Source organism: Metopolophium dirhodum, chromosome 5 (genome assembly GCF_019925205.1).
Source record: "Metopolophium dirhodum isolate CAU chromosome 5, ASM1992520v1, whole genome shotgun sequence".
In the NCBI taxonomy this organism is placed as follows: domain Eukaryota; kingdom Metazoa; phylum Arthropoda; class Insecta; order Hemiptera; family Aphididae; genus Metopolophium; species Metopolophium dirhodum.
The window spans coordinates 39,008,142-39,029,057 of record NC_083564.1 but is presented as its reverse complement, the minus strand read 5'-3'; the positions used below and the strand labels follow the sequence as shown (position 1 = coordinate 39,029,057).

Genomic DNA, 20,916 nt, shown 5'->3' with positions numbered 1-20,916 from the left:
TGCGCAACATGGTAAATTTACATTCAGCAGACCGTATAAATTATTACAATATAAAAACACATTATAGGTTGCATAAAAATTAAAATATCCAGAAAACCAACATAGAGAGAAAGGTTAGAAACTTCAAGTTTGATAATGGGTGAATTCACTCTTATATTATAAGTAACAACAGTTCCATAACAAAAAAAAGTTAATAATACCTATGGATATTTATTAATTATTTTAATTTGTATTCAATAAGTTTTATTAAAAACTTAAAACAAATTGTTTATCATATCCATACATGAAATGTTGAACAGTTCCTGTGCCTCTGTCATCTATTGAAAATTAGTATTGAAATTGAATTTGTAAAAAGTCATAATACTGGTATAAAATCAGAAGAAAAAAAATGTGAGTCAGAATCAGGTTTATAGTTAGTACCCAATATTAGTAAAATATGTAAACAAAAAATTATAATTTATTAATGAACCATAAAAATACAGCCATATTGTTGTTTTAAGTTTAATCATAGTATTATATATTAAGATTGGAAAGACATACACTCAAATTTTGTTATAAATTCTAGCTCATCATTATCATATAATGGTTCTTTACCTCGTTCCCAAAAAATATCTTCAAGTTCTTTTAATTTTTCATTAGGAAATATATGAAGCGCCATATCGTTGAATACATCATCATAAATAAAATCATCACAACATTTTTTTTCTATGACGTGAGGAGATATTTTTTGTACATAGTAAGCATACTTATTTAAAATCCGGTCTAAAGTTGAAGTCACTGTTTGATCAATGCTATTACTAACAATTATACAACTCGTAAGTATCTCCTTATTCCAATTTGCCCATAATAAATTATTTAGCAGCTGTTTCGGACAATGAGGCATATACACAAATGTACCGGGCAATAAACTCCGTTTTCCTTCTTCATTTTCACAGAGTGAATCACATCCAATCTCCGCTAAATGGGAACGTTCAGCATCCGTGAATTTGGGATCATAAACATAACAGTTCTTCACTTTAAATTCATTTTTAATTGTTAATAGCAAACCAAGCTGGTATTTAGATTGTATGCTCTCAAAAAAATTTCCTAATCCATAGCACAGGATTGATGATAGCTTGGATCCATTTAATTCCACTTTAATAGTTGCTGAAAAGTGTATCCAAAACGTAGAAGTGGCAACAATATTTGTACATTCTTCTATGCTCCTAAAATTAAAAAATAGATTTATTATTAAATAATGGTATAGGTTGTACTTAATTAAAATAATATCATCATTCATAATTTATATCTGATAATATAGACATTCTATGGCCAGGCCGATACTGTTAAATTCAATTGATTTAGAAGTACTTACTTTTTATATTTTTGAGATCTTGTAGAAAAGAGTTTTCGATTTTTTTTTGACATAATATTTTTCTATACTTACCTACTATATAGTTAGAATGGTAAAATATGATGTTACATCTTACATCATTTTTTTAGTCTAGTTTTAAATTTTAAATTCCAAATAAAAAATGTCAATGCCGAATGCATATTATGAATTATGAAGATAGCCTGTTTCCCATACATTTGCCACTCACTTATCACTTCTGATAAGGCAGGTTATAACCACGGATAAAAAGATTCTTTTTATCCTTAGATCATAATATACTATTGTTCTATGCTATGGATAGAGCACGGACTAAGATATAGTCCAAGATATATATCTTAGTCCGTGGGATAGAGCTATAGGCTAAATATTTGAAGCCAACATAACTAAGGTGAATAGGTGTAACGTGATAAATGCGCATGCGCACAATTGATATCACGTATTCACGCGCATGATTGGTACAACTGTTATCACGCGCAATTTATATCATCGCTAGCTTAGTGATAAATCACAGACTTCTATACTAGAAGTCTAGTATAGAAGTCTGTGTGATAAATATGCGAAGAGTACTGACACGCATGCGCAATAGAAATCAGTCACCTTGCGACTGTCTTTTTGTTGTCTTTAACTCGTAATACGCGTTTATAATGCAGTAACTCTATCCATAACTAATAATCTCCATAATCTAAGTTTTTATCCGTGTTAAGGTGTATTGATAAGTTGTCATCACTCTGGACCACAGATATCTATATACTAACTATATATATGTCTGTGCTCTGGACCATAGAGTAATTACTAATTACTCTATGCTCTGGACCCCTATATGTATACACCACAGAATACTGAATAGATTAAAATTTTAATCATATTTTTTATCGAGTAGACATCAATATTATAAAATATGATGTATAATTTAATCACTTCTTTGAATATTTTCATCCTTCTTAAAATCCTTAATTGTATATGACTATTATGATTCAGCTCCTAATTTTAATAGTAGTCTGGTAGAGTGGAGCATTATTTTCTAGTGCTCATATAAAACTCTAATAACATGTTTAAAATATTTTGCATATTTTATTTTATGATTAGGTATATTATTTATATTATAATATTATTTAATAACAGTTATCTTATAAACTTCAAACTAATTTTGAAAAATCGTTTAGTTTTTTTGGTGTTTTCTTATTTTTAGCAACTCGCTTATTTTTTCTTTTGCAAGTGAAAATCATTCTTGTTTTGACATAATGGGTTATGATATATTTGGTTAATATTTGACTGTGTATTGAGCAAGCAACCTTTGTCAACAATTTTGTTTATATATTTCTTCAGAGTGGAGCGTTGGTAGAAGGTAGGAGTGGGGGCGTTTAACGTTTAACGCTAAACGGGTCCGGAGTCGCCTAAAAGGTATTCACTTCAAAAAAATATATATATTAAAACCCTTTTAGCGATATGCATAGGCAATAGAATATGCAATACTGCCTTATTAGAAGTGATAAGTGAACGTCGTATGTGTCGGTGTCCGTCTTACAAACGCATAATATACCAAACTGTGGTATTATACTATTATGGTGTACATCCTTCTCCAGCAATTCCTATTTTGTGTTAGAGTGAATTACGATTAAAGATATTATAAGTAAAATATTAATATTTGAAAATGCTCGCATAATTAAATTAAAATCAAAATATCGTAAAAAAACAACTAAATAACTTAGAACACATTCTTACAATCTTACATTTAAGTTTTATAAGTTAATTATGAACTCTAACATGTAGGCTAGGTGCTAACAATACCTACAGAATTGGAACTGCTGGACGACGTACATTTTAATATAATATGTTGTGTTAGTAAACCGGAGTCCGGAGACAACATAATATATGAGGATACGACGTGCTCTTAAGTTTCAAGATGTATACGAGAGGTATCTTCACATTTCACAGTTATAGCCACAATAAGCCATCTGTGTTTAAATCAATACGGCGCACTCAGGATTTTTTTTTCTGTTTAACCTACAGCAGAAGAGGTTCTCAGGGGAGGGGGGCCTAAATAAAATTATTTTTTAATAGTAATAGAATTTATTTTTAATTGTAAGTACACCATTCCGAAAATTTGAAGTCCTACCCTGCACGGTCGCAAGCAGACAGCGGCTGTTTAATGTTCATCAAGGTCCGGAGTAACTGTACAAGTTTACCTCAGTGATATTTCATCCCCCTCTCCATCCAGCCCTTAATGGGAAATTTACCTCCGGTAAAATGTTGGTAGTGAATATTTATTACTTACACCTCGGTAAAAATCCACTAGTGGTAAAATCACAAAGTAAAGAAGATTTTTTTATAAATAGCTTCTATAGTCTATAACTATTACAGCTTATATCAAAAGATCAGAGGCGTTCTCAGGATATTTCAACGGAGGGGATGAAAAACATGGTTACAAAATAAGCCGTAAGGGTTTTGCCTCACAACTCCCATATTATAATAATTAATATTAAAATAATGATAGTTGATAATATAAAATAATCAATTCAAGTCATTTTTATTGTACTTTTTATTTAAACTATAAAACAATGTTATGAATCAGTTTAAATTATTGAATTTTAATAATTAATTTTATATTAAATTTAATTTGAAGTTTGAATAGAACACAATTGTGAATTGTCACTTTTTAATTGAAAAAAGACAAAAACGTTTATGATAACAAATTGTAAATAACCAGCCGAAAATGATATCATAATATATAACAAACCACACTTTGGTTCAGTGGCACATTTGAGGGGGGGTAATATGGGCATTTCCCCCCCCCCCCGGAACACCAAGACTTATTTTATTTTTACTGTTTTTTGGAAGCTGTAATTATAAGTTAAATTCCATTATTATGAGTATTATGACTATACAGGACGTACTTGCCTATAATGCGTTCCCAGTTCCCACCACGATTTAACTATTTAAGATAAGATTTATATTCCCACCAAATACGATACCCAATTTTGTAACTAACATCAATAGGTACCATGGTCCATGTTCTGAGTTAATCATAGAAATAAAGTAAGTTGTAATAAAAATCAATAATCAATATTCTGTGATAATAGTTTATTCTTACTATACTTATACTAAAATTGAATACGTCTAAATATAGTTGATTCTGTATTTCTGTTCATCTATTATTCATCTATTATATTAATGCGTTTCATTACTTATACTAGCTTTACTACATAGCTCTTATATGCTAACATCTCTTGCTGCATGTATTAATTTAAGCAATATTTTACTTTAAATTTTAAGTCGATAAAATAACAAAGTTATGCCTTATATGACCACATATCACTAATAATTTTTAAGTATAATTTTAATTAATAATTCATAATATAATTTTCTCATCTGCTATAACTGACCAATTGCACACTTATGTCCAAATAGTGACTTGGTAATTGGCTTATGCATGATAATTTCATTATTTTGTTATGCTTTGATTTTTCAACTTAGGTCAAAAACTTGGTTACGGTCGAGTAAGGGACATTCAAATAGATGAGGTCATTGATATGTCACGAAAAAAAGAAATATAGACCTTATATTATAATTATATTGACTATAGACTATATTATATTCAAATTTAAACTGTTGAACAATAAATAAGGTGGTTTTATTGTGTTGAATTTATCTTGGATTATAACTGAACAAGTTTGATGTTTGAACCAGTGTCTAAAACCCTAACCAAATAAAATAAAAATAAAAATGTATAGTTAATTGTATTTAAATTTCCTTATATTTTAACAGCTGAGAGATTTTCGTATTCCCTCCCCCCTCCTGAAAAATTATTTCAAATACGCCACTGCAGTTTGGTTAACATAATGAAGATTTTCAAGAAGAAACGTATCGATATGGAATACCTACCGAATCAGGGCGGACTGGCAGGGTGGGTAAGTGGCCATACCCACCCAGGCCCTCTAGATGTTTTATGTTTGGGCCTCGAGTTATATATTTGTTATTCTTAATAATTTTTCAATTCAACACCGTAATTATTACCGTGAAAACGAAGAATACAATATTACAATAATATTTACAAAAATAAAACAACTGGAACAGTCCAACTGCAGTCGCGAAAGCTATAAAAGTTATTTTAGATTCATTTTTGGAATTTATTATGTAATGATACACGTTAATAAATGGTATTGGTAGAAGTTCTGGAACACTTAGTAATTTATTAATTTTTTTAAACAATAATAGTAATTAGTATAAAAAATAGTATTTAAATTAAAAAACATTACATTATAGATTCTGAGCGAAGCGATGAATGTATTGATTTTACAATGTGTGTTTCTTTTATTTTTTTGTGTCTGTCATCACGGTTTGGGGCAGTAAAACTGCTTCGGTTTTCTTCAACAGTATCTTGTTCGATTGGTGCAATCGGGAGGTCAAATTTTAAAATTCTCAATAGTTTTCAAAAGCGACGTGAAAAACAAAAGAAAAACAAAGGAAAAACGGGAATTTTTACGCAAAATCTGTTTTTGACAAAATCGATTTTGGTTTATGGTGTAACTTTAAAACAAATGAACGTTGACATGACATTTTGACTGAATGTTTATAATTGCATTTCCTATACACCATAACATTTTCCAAATATTTTGACTTATTTTGACTTATTTTGAGCTATTTACGGACATTGTCAATTTCCATTTTTTTTAGTTTTTTTTTCTATAAATATCAATAAAATTTTATCTGTCGAGTAAAAAAGCTTGAAAAATTAATAGAAGGCTCCTATACTGTATTGTTACAATGACATTTAAAAAATATTAAAAATCCTTAGTCACAGTTTTTATTTATAAGCATTTAAAGTTCAAATTTTGACAAAATACGGAAAAATCACGAAAATTAGCAAATTATTTTGAGTTGAGAATTCATTAAAATTTTTCTTTTTCAATCTAAGATTTGAAAATGTAATACAAGATTGTCTATAAGTTTGTCTACCTTTATCAAAAAAAAAAAAAAATGTCTACAAGAAATTCAAATTAAATTTTTATGAGCGTTTGAAATTCATATTTTTACAACATTTGTATAATAAAGTTACAACACTTGTATAATAAAGTTTAAAAATTGTAATATTGAATTAATTTGTTTTATAATAATATAATAATAATAATATTTATTGTTATTTTTCAAAAGAATAGTTACAAATTAAATTTAAGTTTTATTTTATTATGTTAAATTTAGTTGAGTATAAACCTACAGAATTTTTTTAGTTTTGTAATGAGTTCCTTAAAAAGTTATTTTATTTAAAATAAAAATTGTAACACGAGTCTCTTGTTTGGTAGATTTGAAACTTATACCCACCTGGGCCTTCAGGGCCTCAGTCCGCCCCTGTACCGAATAGTTACGTACCTGCTCGTATCGAAGTCTGAGTCCGATATGGGTCCGGTACGTATCGCTTGTATATTGCACATGTAACTTCTTGAACTCTCTTGAACTCAAATTTCTTCCTTGAAAATCTTGATTCAAGTTTGTAAATTGTTCACTGTGTTCTTCTTCTTACCTATACAATTTTTTTGACGCTGGGAATGGGTATAGTTAGAGAGATCTTTAGGTATAGTTGACGGTGTGATCGTTGACAAAAATACAGTACAAATCAATTATAAAACGAATTGCCTGTTATATGTTATCCTTATCAGTGATAAATAATAATATTGTTTATGGCCATGGACTAAGATCTTAGGATCAATGATATGAAATTTTGTTAAAACAAAAAAATACGCGTTTCTTTATTTTTAACAGGCAATTTTTTATAACATTTTCAAAATTTTTAAACACGCAGTTGTACCAATAATAAAATCGACTTTATTTTTTCAAATGGTAACCACTATATTTTTGATGGATTCTGGTAAAGCTTTTTTTCTGAACATTTTGATAGTCAAAAGATCAATTTTGGCTCACTAGGTTATTAAGTATGGTCCTCTAAAGTTTAGTATAATATGCATTAATACTTTTAACTGAAATACCTAATTTACAAAAGCTAAATAATTTATTCTTATGACTACCTTTTTATATACTCAAATAGTTAAATCGGTAAACTAAAATGCTCAAAAAAAAAAAACGAACAAACAAAATTGTTGCCAAACATAGTTCATTATTTATAGTAATTTTTCGTGACAGAAAATTGAGAACAATTTTATTATATAATTTTTAATAATAATTTACCTACTTACTATACCTACCTACTTAAATAATTATTATTTTTGAAAGCTGTATTGGACGCGTTAAAGAAATATATTTTGTGGATAAAGATGGACCCTTAAAATCAATGGGCCCCGAGACCGTGACCTCCTTGCCCCCCCTTAATCCGGGCTTGCTAGTAACTAGCACGAAAGCACGATTAAAGTCTTAAAGATATAATAAAGGTATATCTTTAATCGTGGTAACTAGTAAGCATCGGCGACGACGGAAAGGGTCTTCAGCTATTGACCATTATTAGCTCGATAGTTTTTATTTATAATTTATATCGCAGTACAAATGAATAGTTCAATAATTCAATAATGATGATTATATTATATTTTAATATTTTAATCATTATTACGACGAATGAGATTGCCACGGTGGGTACTGGGTAAACAGTTAAATAATAAATAATAATCGATCATTACGATTTTGGATTTACGATAATTATTTTCAGCAGTTGACGTACCCTCAGTCCCCCCAACTGGCCACTGCTAAAGCCCGAAGCAGTGCAGCAGCTGACGCGGCGGCCACTGACACATGCCGCGGCCTCGCGACCGCGTTATCACCTCACCTTATCTGTTATCACGGAATAGCGGACCACACCACCGCACCGCGAACGTCCGCCCATCGACTACGACCAGTGGCGTGCGTTTGCGTCGCGTGTGTGTGCGTGTGCGCGTGTCCACGACTGCTGCCCGCCTGCTACCGTTCCGTCGTGCGTGCGTGTGCGTGTGACGTTTTGTCAGTGTGTGTGCGCGACCGACTGTGTTCCTCGCGCCTGCCTAACCTACTTCGTCGAGTCACACATTTTAATTGAACACATTTAAAAAATAAAATATTCAACAAGACGGTGTATAATATATTTTATTGTATACCATTGTTACATTGTCTGCCAATCGTCCCTGCTCTGGTCGCGGACAACGGTAGAAACCCGCAGAAAACTGTTGACGCAAAGTCGCGCGCCAGTCCGTCCGCCGTGTGTGCATTCTCTCAGTTTCCCGTGTCGTCGTTCTCTCGTTGTACTCCTCACATTCACCAAAAATGACCACAAACGGTGAGGAGACCACTTCGGATCGCAACGTAGAGATATGGAAGATCAAGAAGCTCATCAAGAGTCTAGAGATGGCCCGAGGGTGAGTGAAGCTATTATATAATAGTATCTTATTATTATGCATACTTACGCGTAGGGCACTATTTCGACCCCACCGCCGCCGTGGCATAAGTGCCCCATAGAACTTGGATATGTCCAACGAGTGTCAAATTTCGATGTTAAATAGATTGATCGTCGTCTGTTTGACGGTGGGGTGGAGGAGGAGGGAGGGTTTCCCATGAGAAAAATATATTATAATATTTTTGTTAGGTCAGCGACCGAAATTTGATTGAATCATGTCCTACAGTCCATACTAATACATAACAAAAAAAAGCTGTTTTTTATTGCAATTAAAAATACTGTTTACCATTTTCAAATGTACCAGTTCAATCCATGTAATGTGACAAAGTGTCAGTCACGTCTGTAGGTGAAGGCCTGTAATGTTCACGTTCTGTTTATGTTATCCAATGTATTTTATTGTTATAACCTTTTCATGCACATAATAATGTAACTTTGTTAGGCGATGCCAGTATATTGCTTTTATTATTCTATACAGACCCGGTAAAGCATCTGGTTTAACATCTAGTTTCTAGATTGGTAGCTAAAAGCCCAATTCTACAAAACAGATTTCATAACTTAACTCATAAGAGTTTTATCTCTTTTTTCTGTGATACCTATGTAAGTTAATCATAGTTTTATTAAATTGGACAATACATGTATCTATTATAGTAAACATTTTATCTTGAAAGTTGAAACAATATTTTTTTTTTGCGTATCTACTTATTAGTGTGTATTGCAATTTGTAAGTCATACAATAGTTCATACATAAATAACTAAATGGTATGCCCCTATTAACTATTTTATATCAAAAGAAACCTCATGTCCTGTTTTTGTGGCTACTGGGTGTGGTATACTTGCTTTACAGTACTTACAGCTTATGAAGGTCTTTTACAGAAACTTCTTCTCATATTGAAATGAATACCTGTTTCATAAACTATTAACTATTATATTATCAATCACTCTTAAACTAAGTTATAACAACAATTAAAAAAATTTTAAATATCTAATATTAATCATACTTAATCCTTGTATTTATATTAGTTCAAGTAATTTTTAGGGCTACTTTAGGATGCCAATGAGGATTTGTCTAAAGATAGGTCATGTCTAAACTTTTACTGTATAATTGGTCTATTGAAAATATTTTTTTAAGACTTGTATAAGTCTGATTTGTTTGTGAGAGAATGTGTTTACTCTGTGCATATGACTGAGACTGGGAAATGGGTATTTAGATAGTTGAGGCAGAGAATGACGTGTTTTGGTTTGTGCGCAACCACATTCTCTTGGCATATAGAGTATAGCCTTTTATAAGTTGCAATTTATACTAAAATTAAACGCTTGAAAACTTTATTATTATAAGTATTAAACATCAATGATAGTTTTTGAAGCAAGGCATATTTAAACATAAATGACAAAATTACCATTCTTATAAGTATTTAATGTTTTATTTTTAGTAATGGAACAAGTATGATATCGTTAATCATACCTCCTAAGGATCAGATTTCCAGAGTGAGTAAAATGTTAGCTGATGAATATGGTACTGCATCAAACATCAAGTCACGTGTAAACAGATTATCAGTATTGGGTGCTATTACATCAGTACAGCAAAGATTAAAACTTTACACTAAAGGTAATTTTTTTAAATTTAATTGTATTGGTGCCTCATTTATTTACTATGTGCTGTGTTTTATTTGTTAGTTCCACCTAATGGATTAGTAGTATATTGTGGAACCATTGTGACTGAGGAAGGCAAAGAAAAGAAAGTCAATATTGATTTTGAGCCATTCAAACCTATAAATACTTCTTTGTACCTTTGTGATAATAAGGTAAAAATGATTTAATTGTACACCCAAGAACACATTAATTTAATGTATATACTTATTAATAATGAATTTATATTATAGTTTCATACAGAAGCTCTTACAGCACTATTAGCAGATGACAATAAATTTGGTTTCATTGTGATGGATGGTAATGGTGCATTGTTTGGTACTTTACAAGGAAACACCAGAGAGGTTTGATTTTAGCTGTTAATTTAGCTTTATATATTTTATAATTTAAAAAAAAATTGTTTAGGTTCTTCATAAATTTACTGTGGACTTACCGAAAAAGCACGGTAGAGGAGGTCAATCTGCTTTACGTTTTGCTCGTCTACGTATGGAAAAACGACACAATTACGTACGTAAAGTAGCAGAGGTAGCCACTCAATTGTTTATTACAAATGACAAACCTAATGCAGCTGGATTAATATTGGCTGGTAGTGCAGACTTTAAAACAGAACTTAGTCAATCTGATATGTTTGATCCTGTAAGTATATTTAATCCCTATTTATCAATACAGTGATACAAATATAATAACAATAAAAATAATTTTGTTTTAGCGGCTACAAGCAAAAATTATTAAATTAGTTGATGTATCTTACGGTGGTGAAAATGGTTTTAACCAAGCAATAGAATTAGCTGCTGAATCATTACAAAATGTTAAATTTATTCAAGAAAAAAAATTAATAGGTAAAAATCTACCTAATACTTTTACAATAAATACAAATAGTAAATATTATTAGTGCCATAAATGTAAATAAATAACGTAATAACTAACATGTTTTTACTATGCTAAACTGTTATCCTAATCATTGCTATTTAATTGTGATAAAAAAATAATTTAAATTGAGTTATGATGTGAATTTATTTTTAGGACGATATTTTGATGAGATCAGTCAAGACACTGGAAAATACTGTTTTGGTGTTGAGGATACTTTAAAAGCTTTAGAACTTGGATCTGTTGAAACATTAATATGTTGGGAGAACCTAGACATTCAGAGATATGTCTTAAAAAACCATACAACAGCTGAAGAAAAAATATTACATTTGACCCCAGAACAAGAAAAAGATAAATCACATTTCACAGAAAAAGATGTATGTCTACTTAATCCAAATTAATTGATAATAATAAAGAATATTCAAATAATTTGTAATGTAATATGTTATAGACCGGAGTTGAATTGGAATTAGTTGAGTGTCAGCCACTTTTGGAATGGTTAGCAAACAATTATAAAATTTTCGGAGCTACCTTAGAAATAATCACAGATAAATCTCAAGAAGGATCACAATTTGTAAGAGGATTTGGTGGCATAGGAGGTGAGTAATTATATTTAATTTATATTAATAATGGAAATGAAAAAATATTTTCATACTTTTTAGGTATATCTAATAATTAATTATAATATATAATATAGTGGTTAATAAGCTTTAATAATTAATATACAATTTTCAAATTATGGTTGGACTCATTAACCTCTAGGTCTATAAGTATAAAATTTAAATTTATTGACAGGCATACTCCGCTACAAGGTTGATTTTCAGTCCTTGCAAGCGGATGAGCCATTGGACGATGTGAATCTTGATGATTACTAACTATATTTACTAACCTAAGGTAGCTTCATTAACAAGTACTGATGTGTGTTATATTATATGCATGAGTACATTTGTATTATGATTTGATTTCAATGCATGCATAATTAAATGCAATTTGTTTTATTTTTTACTAGAATAATAATTTATATTTTTATTTAAAATTAAAATGTATTATGCTTTAGTTAATAATAATAAAATTCTATGAAAGATTTAAGATAATTTAAATTATTTTGACTATACCATTTTTTATGTAGGTATATGAATCTAGAATTATATGTAAGACATCTAATTTTAGTTTTGTTTTTTTATACATTTCAAAAACAGTTTTAAATATTTGTTCATATCATAATTAACAGTAAACATAATGATATTTTTAATAGCTAAAATTAATTATCAGTTTTATTTTTTCATAGTTAGAACTTTTAAGTATTTATAAGTTATAATACTAAAATTTAAAAAAAAAATATAGATTTGTTATATTTTGTAATTTATCAGAGATTGAAATATTTTTTAATAATTGCTCATAATTTTAATTTCATATTTCAATGCAGAATACATTTTCAAAAGAGTTGATATAATATTGTCTGAGTATTAAGATAATGTGATACACTGATAACCCGCATGTGTTGTCTCCGTCTTACAAATGTACAACATAGCCAAAAACTGTTTTGCGCGTAACAACTTTACTTCCTCTGTATTTATAGTAGAATTACCAAAATTCCACAACTTAGCGTTTTTATTTGTTGGATAACATAAATAAAATTTAAATTATCAATCTGAAGACATTTGGTTTTTTTCATTTAATTATCTCATCTAGTGGAGTGATAAGAATGCTGAAACACATTTAAATTTGTTGGGAATCAACTTCCCCACATTTTTTGATTTTAGTTAAGTAGACTTAACGACGAATTCAAATCTTTTTTCAGCATTCTTACCACTTCACTAGATGAATTGGTATGTTGGAAATAAAACACATCTAAATTCCTATGTTGTGCGTGTGTTAGGCAAAGACAGAAAATTACCACTTTTAAACCCAATTTTTATTTATAAGTATTTTAAGTTTAAATAAATAGAGTAGTACATAACATATTTTTTTGGTATAAATTGTTTTACATATTAAGTTTTATCTTTTGTCTGAGCTTTATTAAAAGAATTATGACGTTTATAATATGTTAGTAGTATGACTATGCGATTTTGTTTTTTTTGAATAAAAATGATTTTTTAAGTAGGTTAAGTCTTGTTAGACTGAGAACATTTTGAGTGTTGTAAACAATGCTTTATGCTTAATTTATAATATATTTACTTTTTAAATTTTTGTGTTATATTTCGCTTCATTAAGAAAAACATTCAATATTTTAAATAACCAATAATTATATTTTATTATAATTTTTTATATTTTCTGTACATTTGTCACATTAAAATAACATTTTTAAAACTTTATCTAAATAATACATTGTATTTATAAAATAGAAAATTTGTTGTAAATGGAAAATAAATATACCCATTAACATTTAGACGTTAATGTAATCACTGTAAAGTTAACTTTGAAAGTACTAAACACAATATATTTCTATTGATTGTTTTTTGTTTATTTGAATGTTTTTCTTATACTTTATTGGTGTAATTATTTGTTTACTAAACAATGTGTTTTTGTTATCATTTTCAGGATTATTACGTTATAAAGTTGATTTCCAAAGTATGCAGTGTGATGATTTGGATCCAAATGAACTTTATGACATTGACGATTATTAGGATATTAAATATTTAAAAGGATAACCTATTGAATACTTAGGGCAAATTTAAATAAGTACAGTTCATTTTAGCTTAAGCATGTTGAAAAAAAGAAGAAATCTATTATTATTTTAAACATAATTATTTCCTTTACTTGATGTTATCTTTTTATTCAAAAGTAAAAAAACAAAATAATCATAATTCCATTACATTTAAAAAAATATATTTATATTTTTTAAAATTTCAATATTGTGTTTCCCTTTATTATTTTTAAGTACTTCAATAATAAAATACAAAAAAGTAGATTACAGTGAGTAATACAGGGTGAAGCATGAGTATTAACGCAAGTTATTAAAATATAATTTTGTTTTGGAATGCTTGGATTATGAAATTAATTATAAAATATTTTTTTTTTAAAAGACTTAATTTAGGCTCAATGGACTTCAAGAATCCCTATTTTAAATTAATTTATATTCCTACATAAATTAAATTCTCAATGTTCAATTCATACGTTTATTTACTTTTTTGTACTACTTTTCAGAAATGGATATGTCTGATTATTTAACAAAAACCCTTGTTACATCCTTTTCAAATCCTTCTATATGTAAAATAATTATTATATACATAGTTTTAATATTATATAATTTTAATATTTTATGTAGATAGTTATATTTTTAACTTATTGATCTAATGGTAATATTGTACAACTCAAATCAACAACTATTTTTTCTTTAAGCTTTACATAATTTTTTGGTAGGAAATACTTTATTCAGACATCATTAATTGATTCAACATTGCAAAGTCACAATTGCATATTCATTTTTATTTATTCAATTTGCTCAACTGCTACTAAATATAAATATAATTAGATAAAAAATTATTTTTAGTGTACATTTTTCTATGTCCACAAATATGTATTTTTAATGCTTCCTTTTCGTGAACAAAACAATTCTAAACTCTAAAGCTTTATTCACCATTCATTGGTTGAGTTTAATTTCAGGATCTTTGGAAACCACCAACATTACAAAATATTCTTAATATCTATACATGCTCTTTGGGTGGAGTACAAATATTTAAGCGACCATGTGATAGTATACAATTTTTAATTTGTACTTTGTCTTATATTAAAGTATAATTTATCTACAGGAGTGGCCTTAGGATTTTGTGACTTATTTGAAATGCTTTTGTGTGGGACACCTTAGATAGGTAGTTTCTTTTTTTAAACTTTTAGCCTAATTTATATTTGTATTATATATATATATATTTTTTTGAATTGTAAAAAAATATCATAAATAGAAGCTTTAATATCTAATACGTACAAAGTTTTTTTTTTAATAAGTTGTAAATTGTATTGCAACAATTTTTATAAATTCAAATTCTTAGGCAACTAATTTTGTAATCTATAATAAATAATATTTAGGTACATAATAAGAAAAAAATAGGGTTCTCGAGTAGAATAAAACCAATCGTACAGAAGAACTAAATCAAAGTACTACATTTGTATTCATTTTAGTTATGAATTATTATATTTGTAAATGAGAATATAAATATTTAAATAATACTAAAAAAAAATCGTATTATATTATCCATATAGGTGTTGCTTACAATTGTTTGTTTTTTTTTTTATTGTTCAGTTAATAATATCACATTAGACTATCCTAATTTAGGTTTGCACAATTTAATCATTTGTTTTGTTTTTATATAATTGGACACTGAGTTTCTTCATTAAATCTGATTTCTGAATCCTGCTAATACACTATTGGTAATTTACTGTAAAATGTTGGTATTTGTTGGAAAACTGTTCTACTGTTTTAAATGACTAATAAAGCCTTTCAATTAATATGTCAAACCAAAATAATATATACCCGTAGAGCCTTCCCACGGTTCAGAACAGTGTGGTTGTTACCACTACCAGTGTTAGGGGGTATTTGTTTTATAATTCTATCACACCAATGTATAAAATATGTTAATCATTAAATATAAATAAGGGCAATACCATAAAAGGCTGATTTGACTTAGGATTAATAATATTCTAGTATTATCCTAAACATAACTAACATATTATACAACGATTTAGACACAAGTTATTGAAGCATCATAATGTAAATTTTAAATAATCTATTAAATATGGATAAAATGTACAAGCTCTATTTATCTAGAAAAAAGAGCCACTTACACCTCACTAATACCTTCAAGTTGAATAGATATTAAATGCAGACTTGGAGAGTTGCGGGTTTTAAAACGCTTTCAATTAAAACTATCATAATTCTAGTTCTAGCAAATTTAGATTGATCTAGTTATGAAACACAACGGACTGTTGATTTGGAGGTCAATTGTTTGAAATATATTGAGAAAATGGCTTAAATAATTTTACAAAGTTATGATTAGGTAGTACTAGTTGACAAAAATGTATGATTGTAAGTAGATGGTATTGACTTGTGTTCTTAGAATATAATAATAAAATTAATACATTAACTTAACCGTTTTACTTAGATTTTAATTAAACGAAAATCAGAAAGTCATGATAAATATTTTAATTATTTAAAAATGTGAGTATATTTTATCAACAATGTATTTTTTTTCTTGTAAAAAAAATAGCAAATTACCACAATAACATTTGTACATTATTAGCAGTTTGGCTAAATTATTTATAATGTAAGTAAATATATAAAATTATGATATACATTAATATATTGTATTTATTTAGAATCGTTTATTTTCTTGATTAATTTACTTAATGTTCTCTCAACAACTGGAATCTCCGGTCGAGATCCAATTCTTCACCTTCCAAACTGTTGTCCGGTACACTTGGTAGGTCTGTAAAAATTGTTTTTCAATTGTTAATACTATAGATACATTCAGTGGCGTCCCCACAAACTTTCAATGAGGGAGGGAGGATATTATAAGTGATCAAGATTGAGATTTTAATTAAAATGCGTAGATTGCACTTAAAATTGCAAAAATATTTCCTATAATATTACCTTAAGTATTGCTAAATCTGCAATAAAAACAATAAAAAATTTAAAAATTTAAATTTAACAACAAGAGTTAAAACTTATAATAAAAGTTTAAAATTTAAAGCAAATATTTAATACGTAATAATGAACGCCGTTGCTAGTCGCGTCAGAGCCTCCATGTGGTCAGATAATCAAAAACACGTTTATTAAAATGTTATTTCATCAAACATGATAACCAATTTTGATTAAAAAACTGATCAAAATTGAAATATATACAAAATAAAATTTTAAATTTTAGTTTGCTGTATCATAAAATAAATTTTATGCTTACGTGTCTTAAGCAGTGTTGGCCTGGCCACTAAAGGGCCCAGGCAGGATTTTTGGGTACTGGTCAAGTTGACCCCTGCTACTCAGGTTTAGTTGACGCCCGCCATAATGTATTATTGATTATAATATCGAAAATATGAGAGATGTAAGTGGCAGGGGAATTGCCTTCTGAGCGAGGGTCAACTAGACCAGTACCGATTTTTGTTTAGGGGCCCAACCAAGCGTATGTAGATATAAAATTATACGCATACAATTTCAAGTAAGAATATAATTTCCTCCTTAATTCGTTTGAAGTTAAATCAAATCTTTATTCAATTCAAAATACTACTTAAGATATTATCTTTTTCTATTTGAACTCATTTGTAATTTTGTGTTCATAATATTTTATACTGTCAAATTATTTATTGAGGATTAAGGTATATAGGTAAAAAAAGGTTAGGGGCTTGGGCAGCAATCGCTACCTAACTGTCTTGACCAGGCTGACATAGCTGCTCTAAGCATTTTGAAAGAAATATACAAATGCTAAAAAACCCAACCCCGGTAATTATTTAAAATCATTTAAATTAACTGAGGAAATACCAGACACAAATAAGGGGATTTATGGGACAATGGGCTAATATAACTAACCCCTTACTCCCCCCCGCGAATATATTAAATGCTACTAAAACGCTACCTGGAATGAGATATTTTCCTGTGTTTGATGCGGCTGGTTCATCCTTACTCAAAAGGTCAGCCAGTTCATCTTCTAATTCTTGTTCGTTATACTTTTGTTTAACATCGACTAAACTACCCATTGCTGATTGCATATCTTTGTGTTCGTCTATGACCTATAATAATAAAAATTAAATGTGATAACAATATAATTTGTTTGTTGTATTATAATTACTTCTGCTAATTCTGCCATTGTTTCATCAACATTATCAATTGTGAGACCAGAATCTTTAGATGAAAGTTTTAAAGCTGCAAGTCCATGAGCATACGATTGCAATACCTATAGAATTATAATTTAAAGTTCGGTAAAAACTCTGATTATTCATAATACCTATTTTATATTGTTATTTACTTCAGCGTTGTATTTAGATTCTTCTATTCTTGAAATTAAGGCTTGCACATTGTCAAGTGATTTCAGCTGTTTTTCTATTCGTTTTTCAATTTCTTTCTTTTTTCGCAGGTATGTTAGTGCCTAATTTTTTTATTTGATTTTTATTAAATTATTATTTGATAATATTAGGTATATATTACAAATGTTTGAAATGTTCTTAAGAAACTTACAATAGGCTTCATATTTTTGGCTATGTAACTTTTAGCTTCTTTGACTAAGGATTCTTTTTCAAAATCCATATTGCTAATTTCACCAATTAATATTTTCTCGGTTTCTTTTAATTTAAAAAAATTCTTTTCTAATTCAGAAATAGGTTCAACATCTTTGTCACCACTTGCAATTTTAACTAATGTTTTGTTGGTCACTAGATGTTCACCGCGTTCTACAAAAACTTTATTCCGAATTTCCAATGAGTGCACTATAAGTTCAGTAGAAGTCATTGACACATCAGCGTTCCACATTTTATTAAGTCTTTTTTGTATATCGTCCATGAAAAGGATTTGCGATTGATCATTCACAGAAATAATGTTAAATAGTTCATTAGCTTGATTCTTTAAAATAAAATAGAATATTTAAGGACAGTAAATATTAAAGACTTATAATAAAATGTATTACCTCAACCAAATGTAAAACTACATATTCTGATTTTTCGTCAATAGCAGGAGTTGGAGATAAAATCGATTCTTTAATTCTACCAACAGACCATGACAATGGACTTTTTACTAATGTGTTTACTGCCCAAGTTGACCAATTACTGTTGCTTTGAGACGTCATTTGTTCAAAATTTGATTGGGATTTTATGATTCCTTCTCTGAATGAAAAATATAAGTAGGTATAACTTATAAGGTAATACATTCACAAACTGTTTTACATAAATATTAATAATAATATGTTAAGAATATTCTATACCTTTACTCTGTCCAGCAAGAGAATGCAACGATTCTGCGCATTCCCTCGCGTCAACCTGCTATTAAAACCAGTTCTGCAATGGTAGGGTGTCGCGCGGGGATGCGCAAAAAATTAGAGGAAATGGATTGTAAATTAAATCTTAAAAGGTAAAAATGACTACATGTATAACCATATGAATGCAAAAAGGATTTTGTGTCAACATACGATCAAACACTTTGCAACAAAGCCATACAAGGTATTGTCAAATGGTTTTATGCAAGAATTATAGTTCATTCATTTTATGTTTCCTAGTTCAGGATTTTGGTATGCTGAACTTACCTAAACATATCCTCGACAACTATCAGTAGACATAGTGGTGATCGTCCTCTGAACAAGAACCATGTTTTCAATTCGTTTACAGAAAATGAACAACGGTGCCTACGGTCACACTCAGATACAATTGTATTTTTCCAGAATTTCATTTTGTTGTCATAATTCACTTCGTTTACAGACCGATTTTTGAATGGCGCCATTAAAACTGTAATCCGTTCATCGGATAGACCTTCGGTCCATTTTTGATTAGACATAATATTTTCTGTTGATAGTTACGAAATGGCTATTAACATTTAACACGTCTGACGTGAATCCATAAACTGTACACCGCACAGGACTGGAGCACTGGACAACAGCTATAGAGTATAATAGACAGTAACAGACTTACAGATTTGAGATTTTTATGAAAGGCATTAACGAATAACGACACAACCAGAAGTTTGATATCACACTATATCTTAGTCCGTGATAATATTGATGTTTTCCTTTTTTCCGTAGATAATAACCACGGACGTTGTTCTGGACGTATGGAAATCCTCAAATCGGCCATGTCTGATTCGTACGATGAGTTGCCTATGGCATGCTCCTCTTCCAAATTATACTTCCACTTAAAGAAATCCTGTTCTAAAGTAGAAAATGATCAGTAATTTCAAAAATAATTGAGAAAAGTTAACAAAAACAACATAGACATGATATTGTTTTCAAAATATTTTATCTTTCTTAAAGCTATTCGAAATTGTTGACTATTTTTGGTACCTATTTTAGAGTGATAAATGTATTGATTTTGCAATGATGTGTGTTTTGTTTATTTTTTTTGTGTGTTTGCATATTGTATAGGTACACAACAAGTTGTTGTCAAATGCCGAATAATTAATCTTTCGATTTTAAACTTCAGTATATTTTATGGCGGGAAAGTGATTACTGAATCTAGCTGATATTTTTAAGGGTTTAACATTGAACATTTCCAGTAGATTGTTTTCAAACGCGTCAGAAAAAAACAATTTAGAAAAAAACGGAAATTTTATACCCAAACCAATTTTTGACAAAATTGAATTTCTTGTTTTGCGTTTGAAGCGTTCAAATATTTTTACCGTAAACTAACGATTTTTCTTGGAGCGATAATTCTTATTTTGTTGTAATTCAAAAACAAATAACCGTAGATACTTTGAATTTTCACTAAATATTTGTATTCAATTTTACCTCATACATGGTATAGTTGAAAAACATTTTTACTCTTTTTGAGCTATTTATATACATTTTCAATTTTTAATTTTTATTCTCTTTTAATCGATAAAGATTTTTGATTGAATAATATAATAAATATTCTATTTTAAAATACTTTTGCCCGGCTTGGTGACAACGATAAAATATTGACGAATAGGTACTTTCATTGTTTTCCCGTTCCCAAGCGGTTTCGGGAGTTAAGACAATTTTTTTTTATCAATTAT

General features: G+C 28.9%; 3 protein-coding genes across 4 annotated transcripts; 1 reads left to right on the top strand and 2 right to left on the bottom strand.

Moving 5' to 3' along the window:
- Window positions 1–439: 439 nt before the first annotated feature.
- Window positions 440–1,742, bottom strand: LOC132944824 (SRR1-like protein). Its single transcript, XM_061014343.1, has 2 exons — window positions 1,355–1,742; window positions 440–1,205 (listed from the first exon to the last, which is right to left on the bottom strand). The coding sequence occupies exons 1-2, from the start codon at window positions 1,405–1,407 to the stop codon at window positions 521–523; spliced, it is 738 nt and encodes a 245-aa protein (XP_060870326.1). The 5' UTR covers window positions 1,408–1,742; the 3' UTR covers window positions 440–520.
- Window positions 1,743–8,281: 6,539 nt separating this feature from the next.
- On the top strand, window positions 8,282–14,108 carry LOC132944412 (eukaryotic peptide chain release factor subunit 1). 2 transcript variants are annotated; one of them, XM_061013732.1, is made up of 10 exons: window positions 8,282–8,703; window positions 10,172–10,347; window positions 10,416–10,543; window positions 10,622–10,732; window positions 10,794–11,024; window positions 11,098–11,227; window positions 11,412–11,632; window positions 11,707–11,854; window positions 12,051–12,149; window positions 13,797–14,108. In XM_061013732.1, exons 1-9 carry the CDS (start codon window positions 8,612–8,614, stop codon window positions 12,128–12,130), a joined length of 1,317 nt encoding a protein of 438 aa, XP_060869715.1. In that variant the 5' UTR covers window positions 8,282–8,611; the 3' UTR covers window positions 12,131–12,149; window positions 13,797–14,108. The 2 variants fall into 2 exon arrangements, with proteins under 2 accessions (XP_060869715.1, XP_060869714.1); XM_061013731.1 differs by lacking the exon at window positions 12,051–12,149 and having other exon boundaries at window positions 8,285–8,703.
- Window positions 14,109–16,380: 2,272 nt separating this feature from the next.
- LOC132944413 (charged multivesicular body protein 7) lies at window positions 16,381–19,923 on the bottom strand. The gene is made up of 7 exons (XM_061013733.1): window positions 19,475–19,923; window positions 18,863–19,058; window positions 18,418–18,798; window positions 18,209–18,328; window positions 18,032–18,136; window positions 17,819–17,972; window positions 16,381–16,678 (listed from the first exon to the last, which is right to left on the bottom strand). The coding sequence occupies exons 1-7, from the start codon at window positions 19,720–19,722 to the stop codon at window positions 16,596–16,598; spliced, it is 1,287 nt and encodes a 428-aa protein (XP_060869716.1). The 5' UTR covers window positions 19,723–19,923; the 3' UTR covers window positions 16,381–16,595.
- Window positions 19,924–20,916: the final 993 nt, after the last annotated feature.

Coding starts and splice junctions, on each gene's coding strand:
- LOC132944413 (XM_061013733.1), bottom strand. CDS start 19,722: ATGTCTAATCAAAAATGGACCGAAGGTCTATCCGATGAACGGATTACA. Junction 18,329..18,417: donor CCAAAAATATGAAGCCTATT/GTAAGTTTCTTA, acceptor TAAAAAAATTAG/GCACTAACATACCTGCGAAA. Junction 18,137..18,208: donor AATCTAAATACAACGCTGAA/GTAAATAACAAT, acceptor ATAATTCTATAG/GTATTGCAATCGTATGCTCA.
- LOC132944412 (XM_061013731.1), top strand. CDS start 8,612: ATGACCACAAACGGTGAGGAGACCACTTCGGATCGCAACGTAGAGATA. Junction 10,733..10,793: donor TACAAGGAAACACCAGAGAG/GTTTGATTTTAG, acceptor AAAATTGTTTAG/GTTCTTCATAAATTTACTGT. Junction 11,855..13,796: donor AGGATTTGGTGGCATAGGAG/GTGAGTAATTAT, acceptor TATCATTTTCAG/GATTATTACGTTATAAAGTT.
- LOC132944824 (XM_061014343.1), bottom strand. CDS start 1,407: ATGTCAAAAAAAAATCGAAAACTCTTTTCTACAAGATCTCAAAAATAT. Junction 1,206..1,354: donor AGATCTCAAAAATATAAAAA/GTAAGTACTTCT, acceptor TTTTAATTTTAG/GAGCATAGAAGAATGTACAA.